General features: G+C 46.5%; 2 protein-coding genes across 3 annotated transcripts in view; one reads left to right on the plus strand and one right to left on the minus strand.

Moving 5' to 3' along the window:
• Window positions 1-17,787, minus strand: part of reps2 (RALBP1 associated Eps domain containing 2) — a 22,982-nt gene continuing 5,195 nt past the window's right edge. The window contains exons 1-19 of one of the 2 annotated variants that reach the window (XM_086224524.1): window positions 16,633-16,766; window positions 14,826-14,949; window positions 14,338-14,480; window positions 13,950-14,052; window positions 12,558-12,661; window positions 12,325-12,466; window positions 12,181-12,244; window positions 11,205-11,373; window positions 11,056-11,109; window positions 10,778-10,856; window positions 10,499-10,573; window positions 10,259-10,307; window positions 10,024-10,160; window positions 9,658-9,719; window positions 9,440-9,529; window positions 5,492-5,578; window positions 5,266-5,399; window positions 4,058-4,163; window positions 1-1,088 (exon numbers count right to left, since the gene is read on the minus strand). In XM_086224524.1, coding sequence (XP_086080650.1) covers window positions 1,020-1,088; window positions 4,058-4,163; window positions 5,266-5,399; window positions 5,492-5,578; window positions 9,440-9,529; window positions 9,658-9,719; window positions 10,024-10,160; window positions 10,259-10,307; window positions 10,499-10,573; window positions 10,778-10,856; window positions 11,056-11,109; window positions 11,205-11,373; window positions 12,181-12,244; window positions 12,325-12,466; window positions 12,558-12,661; window positions 13,950-14,052; window positions 14,338-14,436 — 1,623 coding nt within the window. In that variant the 5' untranslated portion in view covers window positions 14,437-14,480; window positions 14,826-14,949; window positions 16,633-16,766 and the 3' untranslated portion in view covers window positions 1-1,019. Of the gene's footprint in view, window positions 1,089-4,057; window positions 4,164-5,265; window positions 5,400-5,491; window positions 5,579-9,439; window positions 9,530-9,657; window positions 9,720-10,023; window positions 10,161-10,258; window positions 10,308-10,498; window positions 10,574-10,777; window positions 10,857-11,055; window positions 11,110-11,204; window positions 11,374-12,180; window positions 12,245-12,324; window positions 12,467-12,557; window positions 12,662-13,949; window positions 14,053-14,337; window positions 14,481-14,825; window positions 14,950-16,632; window positions 16,767-17,787 lie in introns of those variants that run through there. The other variant, XM_086224523.1, reaches the window with a different exon arrangement.
• The window catches only part of cltrn (collectrin, amino acid transport regulator), a 13,668-nt gene continuing 12,806 nt past the window's right edge, over window positions 16,926-17,787 (plus strand). The window contains exons 1-2 of the mRNA XM_086224527.1: window positions 16,926-16,981; window positions 17,201-17,275. The gene's annotated coding sequence lies outside the window, so the exon portion shown is untranslated. The remainder of the gene's footprint in view (window positions 16,982-17,200; window positions 17,276-17,787) is intronic.

Raw genomic sequence — 17,787 nt, forward strand, 5'->3', positions numbered from 1 at the left:
TAAAAATAGACAACTCCATTTATTAGTTTCATTCTTGTCATCAGCCCAGAGCTCAGTTGTGCACCATTTAGACGTCATTCATAGTCCAATGCTCACGTCACTTTCACAAAACATGCAGTATCAAACATGCCGTCTTTCCCACAGTTCTCAGAATTTACAATCAGGATGAGAAGAAAACCAGAGAGTAAAGCAACAGAGTCTCTGCATAGATGGAATCGAACACATCTGCTAGTCCAGACATCTCTCTAGCAAATCCGAGGAGGAACATTGTGCTGGGTTTTTACCTTTGATGCTGGTTTGGTTTTATTTTTTTTGGACAACTTTGGATGTTGAGACTGTAGAAACGACTTTTTGCAAGATAAAAAAAAAACTGGTGGGGACTTTGCTTTAAAAGAAAAATCAACAGACATTTAAAGTAAAGATGGAGAAAATTTCAAGTAAAAAAGGTACACGCCTCACAAATCCACTGTCAGCGGTCCTCTGTGTGGAGCAGCCAGGGTCAACAGAAAACCTAAACCTGGTGTGCTGGCTGGAAAAAGCAGCTTCGCAAACATTTAAGTACAATCTTGCAAATGTGCTTTTTAAATTTGAAGTGCAAAACGGAATCAGATTCAAAAATAATCTGTAGCACCATCACTTACTTCAAACCATGTCTCGATACAAAGGATCCAGTGTATGAAAACGAAGGCTACTTAAATTGTGTTCGTTGATGCAGAACATAAATTTGTGGATGTGAGCCAATACACGAGAGCAGAACAACTCAAGAAAAACTCGGTCATTTCTATACGTGGATATTATACAACATTAAAAAAGCATCCTGCAAAATATTAAAATCAAAAGAGAAACACAGAAGTGTAGAACTTCATAAAGAAGAATCACATCGCTACATGTTTAGTCTACAATGCTTCGTTCCTTCCATCATCAGCCCTTTTTCCATGGATCCTTCATTCACCCCACACATTCAGTGAAGAACAGTTGTTGCGGTGAAGCCCTGGGAGCGCGGCGCTGCCCAGGCCCAGTCACGTCGAGGCCAGAGGCCGCAGCAGATCCAGCTGGGACTCCAAGGTGACCCTCTCCTGGTGAACCACCTGCAGCCAATGAGAACACATGACCCCTGGTTGCTGCACTCTGACCAAGAAACACACCCCAGGCACTATGTAGTTTGTTTAGTCTGCCATGGTCGCGGAGGTCCAGAACAGGATTAAAACCTTGCTGGCAGCCCCCACATTTACCACGTAACGAGAACATTTCAGACAGAATGAGAGAGTTTTGCTGGTGGCGGGACAAAAATGAACAGATTATATTCTGACTAGTGCATGTTCAGCCCAACAATAACAATGTGCCACGAATAAAGATTCAGAGGTGGAAGCTAAGAGACACCCCGACCTTTTGGAGACCAGAAGAGTCATTGTTTGAATGAATTGAACTGGAATTGTGAATAATGTCAACTAAGATCTCCGAAGGACGCGAGTGGAACTCTTTGCTTGGATGTCGTGACTTTGCACAGCTCATCAAAGGCAAAAAAACGAAACATCGTTGATGACTACAAGAGCAACCGCACCAACCAATCGCCGTATCTCATGACTTTTGATGGAGGTGTGCTGGTACTTCTTCCCAACCATTCATTGTGCTAAGCTAACTAGCGGTCAGCTGGTCTCTGTGGGTCTCAGCTCATTTCATCATCTTCATTCAGCGGGCTTCGCCCCTCACACACCCTGCTGGGGCTGGATGCCTGACAGGCTCAGGCTCTTTTTGGAGGACAGTTGTAGATGCCAGTGGCTGATTGGTATTTCAGCCAGGCTGGAGTCTATATAAAGACACATATGCCTTTCTCTGCAAAATTCCTCGGATGACTTGAGGAATGAGCAAACTCAGAGATCCTGGATGACCTCTTACAAATGAGATGAATGTAACGGCAAAGCTTAAAGCCTGAAATTCGGACAGCTAACATGATACAGAAGAATGGCCTCAAATAGGCTTTTTTCTGGTGGATCTCCTCTCTTTTTAAAATGTCAGTCTCAGTTGAGCTAAAGCCGTGACAGCGCTGCGTGGAGCGTGAGGGTTTTGCTGCTGGATCATTTACGTGGAGAATGACAAGCATGCAGCATGTGTTCCAAATGTGAGAGCGTGAGCTGCGGGCAGATCCCCAAAGCAAACAGCTAAAATCCAGGCTGCTAGTTCAACGAGGGGGGCGAGGGTGGGCAAGCAGACAGTCCAGAGTGGGCAGAAGACGAGGAGGAGGAGGAGGAGGAGCATTTTGTGTTGCACTCAGTTGACGATGTGTAGGAGTCAGCGGCTGGCACCCAATCGAGAACTTTAGCAGCAGTGCTAACATGAGAACTCTCACACTCTAAGGCTGGAGAGGAGAACAGACAGCACACATCTGGAAGTAGCGTGTCATATTAGCAATCGTACTATCTTCACTAATTACCTTCTATCTTCAAAACCAATAACTGATATCGTTACAATCCTGGAACAACCGGATGTTTTGTATTGCTGTTGGTTGCTCCTGGATGATCCCTCTCGTCATTGCTTCCTTGTTTTCCCTCCATGCCACTATGTCTTCCCTGGACCTACTTCTCCTCAGCAGACTATGTCTCAGTGCCCTGCGTTGGTTAGTTCCTGCTGGTAAAAGCAGCTGTGGCCCTGATGCCAGTGGCTGCCTGTGCTTCCTCATGAGCAGTCGGCCCTTGTGCCTCTAGAACCTGCTCCACGCGTCACCGTCCACTCGTAGCTCGCTGTGAACTACGTGTTGCCCGGGGAGGTTGGCGCCTGTATCTCATTTTGACATTTTACATACATGCAGGAAAATCCTGTATTAATATCACTCACGGGTGGCAGCAGTGTGGTTTTGTGTTCATCTCAGCAGCAAGACAGAGTTGCCAGAACGAGCTCATTTATTTTGTCAGGCACAAAGACAGACGGGTAATGATTATTGTGTTGTTTCTACGGTGCGTCGTCACCCGCCAACCTGCCCTGAGTTTCCTGCCTCTGTGTTGTGGTTGTGCCATTTTAAAATAGGTAAACTGGAATAAACAGTTTTCATGCTAGGTAACAACGGCATGTTGCCTCCCTTGTTTCCCCTGAGACCTCCGAAACATCTTTGAGGTATTTTAACAGCCAATTTTACCGCCGGCAGTCTCCATTAGCCTCGAGCTAAACATCCATGGCTGGCTCTTCCTGCATTCTGGACTCACAGAGAAGTAATGAAACAGGAATAAACATCTTTGTGAACTCACCTCTTTGAGAGTACTTGAAAGACAAAGGGCACTTTGGGCAAAGTAAGGCTGTAGCGGGCATAATGCTGCTCTAGTGTTGGAATTCCTGCATCCTTGCCTGAAACTCTGGCTGTCCCTGCTACACAGGCCGGGACTCTTCACTGTGACCTCAACTGCTAGTAGATACCAGAGGCGGAGCGCTCAGTCCTCCATGTGTACTTTTACACAGATGCCAAAGGCGTAACAGCAGAGGCTGCACTCTCAAACAGTGATTATGTCTGCAGTCTCCTGTCCGTCTTCCTGAATCTAGTCAAACTGTACACGGAAAACATCTGTCACAGGTCCGACCTGCAGCTATGACTAAATTTTGCATTCATGTTAATCATAAACCCAGTGATACAACTGATGGAAAAATCCACGAGTGGCCCTCCAACACTCCTACCGGCTTTATGAACACACATTAGAGAGACTGGCAGTCTCATTGGTCAGTTGAACACAAGCACAACTGAGGCCGTCCACTTTTGAAAGAACAACTCGGGATCAGGTTTGTGTCCTGATCTCATTGGCTCATTTTAATGTACTGCTTTAACCTCTCTGGAAGGGGGCGGGGCTCTTCATTTGAGGTGTTTACAATGTGATGGTTCTTCTACCAAAACGGAGGTTTATCAGAGCAAGAAAATGTAGCTGGACTCTACACTGTGTACATCAAGTATGCGGCCAGCCGCTGACGCGGTCCACACGCGGCCACATACATGGACACACGCCACATCAGAAGAATAACGTGTGCATGACTACACATTCCACAAACTGCTTTGAGTTGAAGTAGAAGTGGGGCTGACCTTTAGTTGCTGTTGGAGCTCACTGTTGAGGCGTGTTAGCACTGCGTTCGTCTCTTTGTTTTTGCGGATCGCCATCTGGATCTCCCTCTTCTGTCTGGACAGCAGCCTGAAAGAGAATTTGATCCACTTTAATCAGGTTTCCGCCATAATTTACCCTGAACAGAACACTGGAATGTATCATGGTATATCTAATTCCTCAGCAATCTCTGTTTGTTGGTATCCTGTTGAGGGTTTAGGCAGTGTTTGGAGACAGGATTATACTCTGACTTAAAAGAATAAACTCCAAAACAATGAGTTGCTACAGTAAAACCAAACAGATGAAGTGTTGGAGCTTTTTATCAATCACCAGCCATTACTGAGCGTCACTGCTACTGGTCTGGTCAGGAGGAGGAGCACACATGCTGGAGTCATTATGGGGGTTAGGAAGTCCCTTAATGCCTAAATGGGTTTCTGGAGTAAACAATCAACTCAGAGAAGAAGTTCCTAAACCTGCATGAAGTTGTTTTTGCTCCACATCAAGCAGTAAACACAGAACTGTCATGCATGGTGTTCAGGCTGGCAAACATTAGCATCTTTCTGGATTCTTGACCGTCACCGTTCGCTCTCCTCGGCCTTTACGGCCACTAGGAACCTGTGACGACCCGAAGGTCAGTCACAGATGCAGATCAGACTTTAATAACAAGTATCCTCCACAAAAGTATCAGTGAAACGGAACTCCTGATTTACTGCAGATGGTACTATGACGTCACATCGACTCTTAGAACAGGTCATCATTTGATTTCATGCATTAGAGTGAAATTTTGTCACAACTTTGATGTAATCAATGGGAATTCTTGTGTTATGTGTCAGAGTGACCTTCAACTACCAAGATCCAATCAGTTTATACTTCAGTCTTCCTGCCACCAGGCGGTGCTGCCACTAATCTGTCCCAAAATGAGATGGATTCTTCTCAGCTGACATTTCCTGCCTGGCCAAGTTTGGTGAGAATGGGCTGCATAGTTTTTGCACGATTCTGCTTCCAAACAAACACAACAGGAAACATGTCCTTCCTGGGGAGGCGGATCCCTGCGGCTTCATCGCTGCGGTGACCACTTTTACCTGACACACACATCATGTTCCTCACCGGCTAATCTACCACAACTACTCTTGGTGGGTAGTTTGTAGTTCAATGTTTGTGTTGTAGGACAAGAGTCAAATATTTGACTGACTTCTGAGAGGGTTTGGCGGAGGGAGGAAACGGCATGGCAGGAGGAGGTGTGGTCTCCAGGCTCTGGCTGTCGGGGTGGTATTTCCTGCGGACAGGCTTCTGAGGAGCCTGGCTGTGAGAGCCTCCAAGTGTGTCCTGGGAAGTGAAGAGAGGGATCCACTCAGGAGAGGCATCAAGCGTGTGTGTGTGTGTGTGTGTGTGTGTGTGTGTGTGTGTGTGGTTCACACCTGCTTGGAAGTGTTGGTCAAGTCTTCAGTACTTTGACCGTATCTAGAACGCGGACTCTGCTCCTCAGCTTTCACACCGCTCTCTTCCTGCAAGACAGAGTGAATGACATGAGCTCTCCAGCTGACGTCCTCCAGCTCACTTCAGCGTCGGCACAGTCACTGCCACACCTTGATGTCACAGTCAGGTGGAATGATGCTTGCGTGGCAGCTGTGAAACGTGTGGGCTCTGACTGCGGATAAATCCGTGCTCCCCCAGCCTGGACCACCATCCTGGCTGTAGCTACAGCCATGACGGACACTACTCTCCTCAACTTCATGAACAACATGTCAGCACCTGCTTTCATTCTGCAGCGGTTCAACACATGAAGGTCAGTTTACCACTTTCAGCACATAGCGAGGCTGAAAAACGGGTGAAGGCATTTCCTCCAGTATGTTTTCTGCTCTGCATCATTTCCCATCTGTTACTGCTGGATGTAGCGAACTTGAGCCGCTCACTTCTGTCTCCGTTGTGGCGTCAGTTTAAATGCCTCAGCTTTACTGATGATTTAAACAGGCTAATGCTGCAGCCGTAAATTGCACTCAAGAAACAAAATCTATTTTTTGCTGACTTACAGGACTGAGCCGTGATTCACAGCAGCTCTGGGTATGAAAGCCAACTAGAGGATGGAAACGTCTGAAGGTGGTGTAGCTGTCAACCGCAGCAGCTCCTCCAGCAGCACGTGTGGTCAGATACGCAGCGATGTGAAGGCTGGAGAAGTGCCATGAGTGTCACAGCTGCTCTGGTCTCTCAAAGCAGTGACCAGAGGAAATCTAACCATGATGTATCATGTAATTGTGCTTGAATGCGGCCAGCGAATGTGCCGTCTTGTGTGCTGGATCGACACCTGCTGTCTCTGGAGGAGCTGAGGAGGGAAGCGTGACTGACAGGTACGCGTATGTCAATGTGCTGCACTTGGAGAACACACACAAAGACGGTGAACGTATTTCCTGCTCCGAACGCTCTTTGGTAAAACTGTTTAAAAAAAACCCAGTTAATTAATGCTTAGTTAACCGTGCACTAACCTCAGTGTTGATATCAACAGGTTATAAAAGTTCCTTACTTTACAGTAAGAGTGAGATGGAGCATTAACTAATGGTTAGTAAATGTTTAAGTCCTTTTGTTCAGCTCTCACCAGAGGGGAGATGAATTACAGTGTAGTTACATCAAGTTGAGTCAAGAGGTTAAGGTCAAGGTGAGGTTAAGTCAAGAGAAATTAAGAGTGAAATCAAATAAGTCCTGACTAATTACAACCTCTTGATCCAATCACAAATGATGTCTGAGGGATGCGGCAGTTATGATTGGAGGATCAAGAAAAGGGGTGGGGCTTGGGATTGGTCCACTATAATGACTTGATATGAAAGAATGAAGTCAAAAGTGATGCTTGGTTTTTTGAAGTACAGAAAACTGAAGCTTTGCACAGCAGGAAAAAGATTGCGTTTACTTGGTTTCTTGCATTCAAAGAATTAGAAAGACACATAAAAACAAATTTCGGAAGTTTCCCTCCTTTTGTCCTCCACCAGATTTCACGAATAATAACTACTATTTTTTGTGTAATCCTGCTGTAAGATGAACTTTGAGAAAGAGCAGACCACTGCCTCCTCCCATGACAGGTAGTTTCTCATGCAGTTACAGCAGGAGTTCTCCTCCTCGTCTACCTCATCATCTTTGTATCGCCCTGGAATCCAATCAGTACAACAAAAATAAACTGGTTCTGAAAACATTTCCTAGGTGTTTCTTTTCCGTTGTTCACCAGTGTTACCAGTCAGCTTGTCAAACCGAACTTCTTAAAATGATTTTCATACAAACAATAATTCAATATTTGAAAACTTTACATGGTTTGAATGTACTTCCCACCATATTCCACCCTTATATTCTACTTGATTAAATAACTGATTTCATAAGGAATAGGGAGCTTCAACATGAAGTTACTTTGCGGCCCACTAGAGGGCTTCCCGACGTCAAATCGTTGGTCATTCAAGGCCTGTGCTCGGACCCAGTGGTCGAGAACCCAGGGTTAAAGGGATCTGCCTCATGCTTACAGACGGAGAACAAACGGACGCAGGTGAGAGTGTAACCTTCCTAACGAGGGCAGGAAGCCAACTGCTCCCAGGAGCCTTATTCACAGACCTGAGATCAGATAATCTGCCTTAGCTGAAGAATGACATATGTAGTGTTAGGCAACTATTTTAACAGCCTTTCGACTCACGTCTCTGAGGAGTCGGAGCTGGTTTGAGTTTCTGTTTGTCTTACTAAGTTAAAAATATACACGCTGACTGTTACCACATCAGGGGCCGTGCAGCCTGCTGGTTCTAATCCTGAGGCCTTCGATGACGATGAGGATGCTGCAGGGGTGAGTGACGTCAGGCTGACCTCAACAAGCGCTCTTTAAAATGTATGTTTGTCTTTATTCCCCCTTTTGGGGCAGTGAAAACATTTTCATGCAGTGGTGTGATTTGGAAGTTTTCTCAGGTATAAACTTGTCTTTAAGTCTGGAACACATTTGTGAGGTGCTTGTTTCAGCTTGTGACGTTTTAAACGTGCAACAGAAACACATCGGACTGGACGTAAAGCAAGGAGGCGACAAACTGACACACGGGATACGAGAATATCTGTACTGAAGAGCAACACCTAAACGAGGTAGCTGTCAGGAAGAAGAGGAAGTGTTTGTGCTCAATAATTCACATTCCTTTTAAGAGAGAAGGAAGAGCACTTCCTGAATGAGTGGAGGTGTAGCTCCACAGAGAGACTGCCTGAGAACAGAATCTAAATCAAAAGAAGAATTTCAAGACTTCATCATTTTGGTTCAAGTTAGTTAAAGGAGCACGCTTTGCTGTCCATCGTCCCCTGAGTCACCAAGGAAGATAAACACCCTTCTCTCCTCTGTGCTGCATCAGGGAGCAACCAGCTGCAAGTTAGCTTAGCACAATGAATGGTAGTGAATGGGAAGTGTTAGCGTGTTTTCAAAAGTCGTCAGATAGCTCCGGATCAGGATCTTGGTTTATTTAGAAGTAAACCTCCTCATCCATCCATTTTCTACCGTTTGTCATATTAAGGGTCGCAGGGGGGTGGAGCCTATCCCAGCAGCCTTCAGGCGAGAGGCAGCTGTCACCTCCTCATCCTCTTTCATAAAGTCGGCTGCGATTGTTAGCAGCAATCACTCTTCTAGGTGAGGTGCTGCATGAGATCACTACGCCCAGCATGTCAGGAAAGTAGTTCCGCCTACGTTATTCTAAAATGAGATTTAGTTTTAATCTGAAATGATTTCATATGAAATGTTACACACATTCCTAGTTACATTCACGCAGAAAGAGACTGTTCACCAGAGAAGTGTATTTACTGTAAGACCTTTCAATGGGGGCATGCTAACACTTACCATCCACTATCATTCAATGCGCTATGCTAACTAGCATCCAGCTGGTCTCTGCAGGTCTCAGCTCTTTAATGCAGCACACAGACAAGACGGGTCTCCACCAGTCTCTATCTGCATTCCTTCAAACACATCATCATTTAGTGTTCAGAAATAGTCAAACCTGCTCTGGACTGTCGTGTGGCGTGACTGCATACACCAAACTGAGAGAATACAAAGTGTCAGAATAGATCAAGGGGGAGATTGTAAAGAGCTCTGACTAAATGCTCAACATGTCACTTCAGCCATAAATAAATCTTTGACATGTTGGCTTGCGTGCGGTCCCACACAGGCAGGCCGGCCTTGGTGTCTGCTGCTGGATGAACCTTTCAGGTCTTTTGCATCTTGAAATAGAGGCTCATATTTATGGTGCAATATCTGGGATGGAATGAGGACAACAATCTCCTTTTGCAGGGATCCCTTTGCCGCTCGCTGCATGTATAAGCTTCAAGCAGGCGTGAATAAATCAATAATTGAGAAGTAAAGCAGATTTGGTGCTCACCTCTTCTCTAAAGTGGCTGAAGTCTGCAAAGTTGGGCTGCTGCACTTTATTCTGAGGAGGGTTTTCTGAACCTTTGATGAAATGGGGAACCTGACAGGAGAGATGGGGATTAAACAAAGCTTGATTTTATCGCTACTTTACTGGACCACGACAGAGTTGGAAATGCTGCATTCACTTGATACCAGACTGCTGATGTGTCTAGTTTAGAGCGGGCCTACCTGGGAGGTTGAGGGCCGAGGGGGGAGGGCTGGGGGCGGTGGCAACCATCCACTCTTCACCCCTGAAATCCTCAAATTTTAAACAAAGCCATGAGAAAAAGCAGATATTTCTTTTTAGTCGTATTTCACACATTAAAAACAAATAAACCACTCATAATCACAAACAGCACAGCTATTCAGCGTCTCACCTTTCATTCTGAGCAAAACTCACAATCTCTATTTCCTCTTTTGTTCCCTGGTGAAAGGGGAACTACCACACTCACAATACGCTGGTTGTAAAATGCACCACAGCTCCAGGCCGTTGGTACTTCCACTGCCTGGACTGGTAAACTAATATAGTGAGAGTGAAGACCAGGAGGACCGTACCCGGAGCGCCCTGCTGGAACAGCTTGTTCAGGTCCAGCGAGGATGCTCTGGAGTGGGATTTCTGGGGTCGAGGTGGAGGGGTGGGCGGTTCCTCTGCCTTCTTTATGGCGTCATCGATGGAAGTGCTGGAGTAGGATCTGCAGGTGAGGTCACGTCGGTGGAAAACAAAGAATATATTATGAAGAGCAGCTCAGCAGTGAGATGCTGTTCAGTTGGTTTCTTTGTTGATTTTCACCTGGGCCTAGTTTTCGTCCTGGTCTGGGCGTCGAGTTCCTGAGGCAGCTCTGTGAGGGAGAGCGTGACAGCGACAACTTGAGTTGCTGTTAACCACTTCCCTTGGGAACCACACATCATGACTGTGTTTGAGCACTAGACATATTTGGCCTCCATCAGGATGAAGCTCATCTGAGTTGGTACTCTTCAGTTACACGGTGTTCACAGGACAAAGCAGTGAGGAAGTGAGTTTCAGTATCACCTGGTCTCACAGGGAAAGCGGCGAGATGTAAAGGTCGTTCCTCCTGCGACGTCGGCACCCTCTTCAGAGTAGATTCTACAGAGTGGAGGAGACGGATGGTCAAGTGCCTGCACGTCCAAAGATGCTGTAGTACTAGTATCACAGTGCTCATGTAAAAGAATACTCCAGGAGAAAAGGAGGTAACCACGTTAAAGGAAAAACCAAAGTGGTCCTGTAGCTGACTGTTCATTCTATCTTTAAGTCCAATGAATCTGAAAAACCACAAATCTCCTCCGTCACCTTTGCTTCGCGATTCGTCTCTCACGTCTTGTTTGCTCACCACCAGGCTTGGCTGCAGTCGCTCTATAACACTGGGATCCTAGAAAACAGGTTAAAAAACACCACTGTTGCATCACTGCCAGCACAAACTGTCGATGTCAAGAGTTCTCTGCATGTCAGAGGCATGTTGAGGATGAACTGAGGGTCATTGTAGGTTTGTTAGTGCCCCCTGCAGGCACCTCAGGAGAACTACATGCTTAAAAAATTCCCCCTCTGATGCGTGTGGGGATTCGTTTTACCATCTGACTGGGCCTCATCTCTGCCTCCTCAAAGACAATAAGAGGCTCTGCACTCTGCAAAAAAAAGCACAGTTTAAAAGAGTTCAATTCAGACGTTGGACCAAGCACAAGTTAGTCCAGCGTGGGCACATTCAGGCTGCCTGTCTTACCTGGGAGGCGCCAGGTACGTGGTCGTCCTGCTGGACGAGGCCTGGCTGCAGGGTTGGAGGGAGGCTCTCTGGCAGAGGGTAACCATTCTTACGTGCCACAATCAAGTGAAAGGCTGTGCAGAACTCGGAGAAGGTGAGAGCTCCGTCTCTGTCCACGTCACTCAACTCCCTTAAAAGAGTAGATGGAGTCAAGATGATCGTCTACCGTCACCGGAGCACTTTCAGTTCAGGGGTTACAGAAACTACAGAAACAGTTCAACCTTGTTGTTAGTCCACATCTACCACCTGCACAGGTTCCTCTCTGACATGTTGAGTCATGATACAACATGTGTGATGACGTATGTTCAGACTGAGCAGAGCAAGCCCTTCTCCCTGTCATCAGTCTCTGAACTAAGCTAAGCTAAGCTACGCTAGGAGGACTGTAACCGTAGCATCATAGTTACCATAACAACAGGGGAGTAGAATGAATTAATGGCAAAAAAAGATACCTTTAGAAAAAGTCAAGCGATTATTTCATGGTAAGTTTATCCATAAGAGTGTAAGTGGCCAGTTTCATCATGACATCGGTTCTCTGAATGGAAGAGTGGTTTTGATCACAGTGACATGAGACTTTGATTCTTTGATCCAGATGAAAGTAGACTTACACCAAATAATGACTTCTATATCACCAACTCACAAGAAGAAGGCTGCTTCACGATTGACTCCTCAACTGACAAAAATTAACTTATGCAGGAAGAATAAAATAAAGCTGACTAGAGAGATGCAGAAAAGTATGTAGGGAATTTCAAAATAAAGGTGCACTTATTATGTTGTGACTGGTGGTCACTGAATCAATATATCGGTAGAGATCATAGGTCCATTGTTCATATTTTCTAATCAAATCTTTGTGTTCTAATTCAGTCCCACACACTCCGTCACAAAAACAAACAAACTGAGAAACGCTGAGGCTGAGAAACAGAGGAAACACCTCACTCACCAAATGTGGGACAGCTCTGGTATTGGGAGCTTGGATTTTGTGAAGAAGTTTTTTGCAGCAGCACCTGAAAAAAGTCGAAAGAACTTAAATAAAAGTTCTATGTTTTTTTTCTGCATAAAAAGGAGGGAGCTGTGGTGCCGGTACCCAGGATGAGAGCCCCCAGGTCAGGCTGCAGGCTTTTAAACTGATTGGTGTAGTAGTCCAGCTGTTCCTCGGTGATCCTCCAGGGGTCGTCGTCAGAGTAGTCGGCAGCACCCTGCTGGTCCAGCCTCTCCACGGGGGAGGCCTGGGCAGATGCACGCAATAATCAAGAGGAATGTTCACAATAGTTTGTATTTATTCAGAGGAAAGTGAAGCTGAGAGGGGTCTGACGGTACCCGAGCCATGGAAGGGTGCTCCGCTGTGGCTTTGGTCCCGTAGTGACTGGGTGAGGGGTGCTGCTCCACCTGAAGTGGCCGTGAGGAATGTTTGCTGTCATAAGCTGGAGGACGAGACGGACAAACGCATATCTGATGAGTCAAAGGCCAACACAAGCGATGGTTACCAGTCGACTGCATGAGCTCAAAATAGGATCAAGAAACGAAAGACTTCAGGAGAGGCGGACATCCCAGCAGGTGTCGTCGATGCAGGAAAAGCAGATTTTTTACATCACAACCATTCTGTTTTACAAGTGCACGAACAGTTCTGTTGCCTTCAGAGGCTGCATGGGAGAGTGGATGCAGCCACAGTGACGTCACCACTGGGTTTGTGGTTCATCGTTCTGAGGCCTCCAGTCGGGCACTGTGGCACCATCTTGGTTATTTATGGAGCCAGGAGTGGTGACCAGAGGGTGGAGTTCCATGCTAACACAATGCTACCCCTCTGCACTGACTGCCAGGTCGCCATGGTAGCTAATTGGTAGCCATGTCGTACAACCATGTTTCCCAACTGGGGTATGTGTACCCACCAGTTCACCAAAAAAACTCTCTAGCAACCTCTTGAAGTCCTTTATCAAAAATAAACCTCAAAGACTCGCTCTTTCTTCTCCTCTGATTCTCTCTGACCCTGATCCACGTCGCTCCACAAGCCAGTCAGAGGGAGAGATATTTTACCTAACGCGTCCCCAATGTTGAGACCATCTGCTCTGATGCTTCCAGTACTGTGTCTGACAGAGCTAGCATTAATGTTAGCAGAGTTAGCCTAGCCACTGAGGGTACTAGCACCATCTGAGGAGGTGGAGGGGTACACAGCAGGCAGCGGGGTGTTTCAAAGGGTTCAGGACTTAAACAAGTTTGGGAACCACTGGCCACTGGACTGGCATGCTGAACTGAAAACCTGAAACCAGTGATCAGGACCCTGAATTCATTTGGAAAATGTTTACTGAAGTAACAATTTTCCCGCAGGCTGCTATACAGGTAGACCTGATCTTTGCAACTCGTGAACGAGTGGCGTCGCTCCCTGCTGGCCATGAGAAGGAATGCAGTTTTAGGGCACTTCAACGATGGCTTCACTTTCCAACCTGCTGGATCAGTCCACCTCTTTGAACTCTTTCCATGTAGAGGCTCTTCAGTTGTCAGTCACTGAGCTGCACTTTAATGAGCTAAAAAGTAATTGAACAAAATAGTTTAATCTTAGAGACTAAAACCAGAAATGCAAATAAATCAGGAGTTGAGCCTTGACAGCGTCAGGCCTGAGACCAGCCTTTGTGATCCTCCTGCCTGAGCAGTAGAACTTGAAAACAGCTGTTGTTCAGTATAATTCAGTGTTGGTTGGAGTGAATCATGCCGTACCCATCTGAGAGTCCCCGTTCCGACGGGCTAGCGGGTAGCTTCTGTACGCCAGGGGAGAGCGAGGTGGTGAACTGCAGGGTGAGCGTGGTGGTGACCAAGGCTCCTTCAAGACAGGGAGAGAATATTTAATACTTCATATTTGTAAAACTGCACTGAAGGTCTGACGCAGCCATTTGTTACAAGTCAGGAGAAGTGAGCATTGTGACCACGAGTTCAGGCCAGAGTTTTGCTCTCAGCTGATGATGTCTAGCTGGAACCTCGAGGGGTTACGTCCTCTTTAATCTCTCGTCCAGGATGTTCAGAGCAGACTGGAGCTCCCTGTTTTCTTTAAAGTTCTGCTCATTTAAATGACGCATTTCGAGCAGCAGCAGTTGAAACCAGCGTTTACCTTCTTCTCTGCACTGGCGTCCATGTGTCTGAAGGTGCTCCTGTCTGCAGGGCTCCAGCCGGCAGCATCCATGCTGGGGGGGACTGCTGCGTATCTCATCTCTGGCTCATTTGTTAGCCCAACAAATCTGGGTAGAGGTAGGTCTGCAGGGACGACACCAAAACACTGCTGCCGATCGACTGTTTGACCTGAACAACGACCCGACTGCAGGAAATAAATCAGGATTTATTCTGGTGAGGAGGCTCCTATAATTTAGCGCATACTTTGTTCAATAATCTATTAATCCATCACATGTTCTGAAGAAAACAGATTTTTCTGGAGGCCAGGGTGTGACTGATTGTGTGTTCTAGTAACAAGTGTAAACCCACTTAGCCCGTTCCACGCGACTCCCCTTTCATCCAGATTAGACACAATCCTGGCATGTTAAAGATAATCTCCTGATCCCCTTTTGCTCTCTAAGACGCCTCCTCTCTGAGCCGCACACTTACTGGCCGTCACACTCTCCAGGCGGATGGGCAGACCAGCCTGGGACGCCGCGAGCAGCTTCAGGGCCACGTAGAACTGAGCTGTACCGAAGTACCCCTGACGCTTTGCCCCGCACACCTCGGTCACCTGGAGAAGAGGTCACAAGTTCAGAAAACATGGGAACACTTTGTTTTCACACCGCTGAGAAGAACTCACGAGCATTTATGATATTCAGTCTCACTGTTTACAGAGTTTAAGGACATTTGAAATATCAAAGCTTCACCCATAAATACAAAAATCTGACGACAGTGAAGCTCTCACATCCTTTTTATAAGGAAGATAAAATCCACACAGCCACTTCTGAGGTGGCTTTTAATGTTGCACTCATCACCCCCTCGCTGAGACTGAATCATAGATTTCATGCTACTTCGTGACACAATTACGTTATTAAATCATGATTCACTTGAAGAGAAACTGACAGCATGAATGCAGTCGCATCAGGAAATATTCAAACTGTGATTCACATTCATGCTGAGTAAAAACAAGCAGCTGCTGTGACTGCGTACAGTACAACATCAGACGAACGGAACAGAGCCACGTCTACGAGAAGACAGCAGACACAGGGGGACGCCTGAATGATGCTGGGGAGAATGGAGGGTGATGGACGGACGGATGGATAAACAGAGTCCACTGAGGTTTGAACTGAGCCACACACACAGAGGAGCAGCGGCGCAACACATCACAATTGTGACGCCAGTGAAAATGACGTGACAATAATATCAGCTGTGACATCTCTGAGTAACGCCGGTGCCGTACAAACAGAACTTGTTAAAACGAATCAAGTTTTACTGGTCACATTGACTTCATTAGAGTCCAGGCAGCTGATTAAATATTTCATCAATCAGGCCAGGAGCTGCTGCGGGAGCGCCTGTTTCTTTCAAGATAATGTTTTAAAGGTTTCTCATAATTAAACATTCCAGGCACGTTGTGGAATTCCAAATCTCGACTTCCAAATTTTCAGTTAATGGTTTCCAAATATCAGTGGTCAGCCTCCTTGATTACGAACTGATATCAGCCTTGAAGGAACAGGCTGACCCCTGAACTAAGCTAAGAACGCAGCGGCGTGCAGCAACATTCAAATACTCGGTACATGAGCGTCACGCAGGCGGCAGGTATGAGCATGTGATGATGTCACAGCGCTTCATAAAGTTATTGGTCCCAGTAAAAGAATAAACCCGGAGAAAATAATAAAAAAAAGATAATAACAGTATGAAGGATCAGCAGAAGCATTCATGCAGCGGCAGCAGCTCCTCTATTACAAGGTGCTGCGGCGGCTGCGGGGGAGCGGAGCAGATTAGGATTACGCTGCACAATCAAGCAACAAAAAATCCCCCGATTGATTTAGAATAAAAAGATAATGAATGTATGGCGGTGGAGATATGAACAAAAGCTTTTTTTGTGACAGAAAGAACAAAAGGCCCAGAATTATTACAGCAGTGGCTGTTCATTCTGAAACAGCTCAACACACCAAACAAAAAACAAAAAACAACCCAAAATTTGATCGAAATGCGCTTCCAGGAAGTTGCTGTTCACCAAACACAGTCCGACCTCCATCCATCCATCAGGTTCTGGAGGAATCAAACCTGTGTTCCAGCTTTGGAGCTGCTGGAAGGTGGATTTGGTCACGTTTAGCTCAGTCTCTGAGCTGCCAATGACAGCGCCACATTTAGCAGACAGACTTGAAAGTGTGACACTCTTCACATCTCAGCAGCACTGCAACTCTTCCTTTAATCAAAGGGCCTCGATGGAACACTCCAGCGGGTCACTCACTCAGTATCTGCAGTTTTACACTTCAGCGCTGAATCAGCAGAGAGCCGAGCTCTAGCGTTCGTCCCCCAAACACAACCTGCCAGTCAAAGACAAAACCGGCATTCAGCCCAAATACCAAAGGCCCTGCAACAGACAGCAACACCAGCCTGACTGTTGACAGCTGAACTCAGATCTTTGTTTCTCTGGACTATTTCAGTCCCTGCATGGAAAGACTGACAGATGACGAACCAGCAGAGAGAGAAAAAAATCTTCCCGCAACAACAACAACAGATTAACAGATTATCTAACAGCTTTTTCCAGTCAAAGTCAAGTTTGTAGTGAATCTGCACAGTGAAACCTCCAAAACCAGGTTAGTGGCACATTTTTGTGGAGGGGCACTGAGCATTTCATGTGTTTGGAAGTGGAGTGGGGGGGGCTGTTAATACTCTTTGTCTAATAAGCAGTGGGTTGGTGGTGGTGGTGGTGGTGGTGGTGGAGGTGGTGGAGGGGGTGCTCAGAGGGCGTGAGCTTCATATTTTGCCTTGTGAGAGATTATTTCTGCTTGACCTGCATTGTCCTCATTCTCCAGCTTTCACGGAGGAGTGAGATGGAAAACAACGGGAGACAGTGAAGGTCAGGGCTGTGGAGGTGGCGAGTGCACGAGGTCAGCACGGAAAGACGGATGATGAGATTATTTCAGGAACAACAGTGAAGGCCTTGGGTTTGCGTGCATGTGCGTGTGCATGCGAGAGAGAGATAGAGAGATTATTTCCAGAAGGAAATGCAATGTCTGCCTGGTCTTGAAAGCAAAGTGCCTCTGTTTGTATTGTACCGATTGGAGTGTCAGCATCACAGATGTAGCATGCTAGCAGTGGCTGCTTCAGTGCCTACGTGGGGGAAGCGTGGGGAGGTTTGCTGCTGCCTCAAACGTCTCTGCAGTGGTCAAACGTCATTGAACAACACTAACTAGCATGCTGCAACTCTCGCCAGCAGCCGCGACCTCTCAGAGTGCACCGTCCACAGCCACATCAAAAGCAGAAGTATTCCTTTCCTCCTCCTGCTGCTTCAAGAGAATACTTGCAGATGTCTGCTTTTGAGGAGTGAATAAATCTCCAATAATCCAGGGACCAAACTCCCATGAAGGGAGGGAGCGAGCAGAAACGCTGCTTCACGTTA

This window comes from Aulostomus chinensis, chromosome 14 (assembly GCF_037954235.1).
Source record: "Aulostomus chinensis isolate RoL2024-O1b breed Wild chromosome 14, RoL_Achi_v1.0, whole genome shotgun sequence".
Taxonomy (NCBI): domain Eukaryota; kingdom Metazoa; phylum Chordata; class Actinopteri; order Syngnathiformes; family Aulostomidae; genus Aulostomus; species Aulostomus chinensis.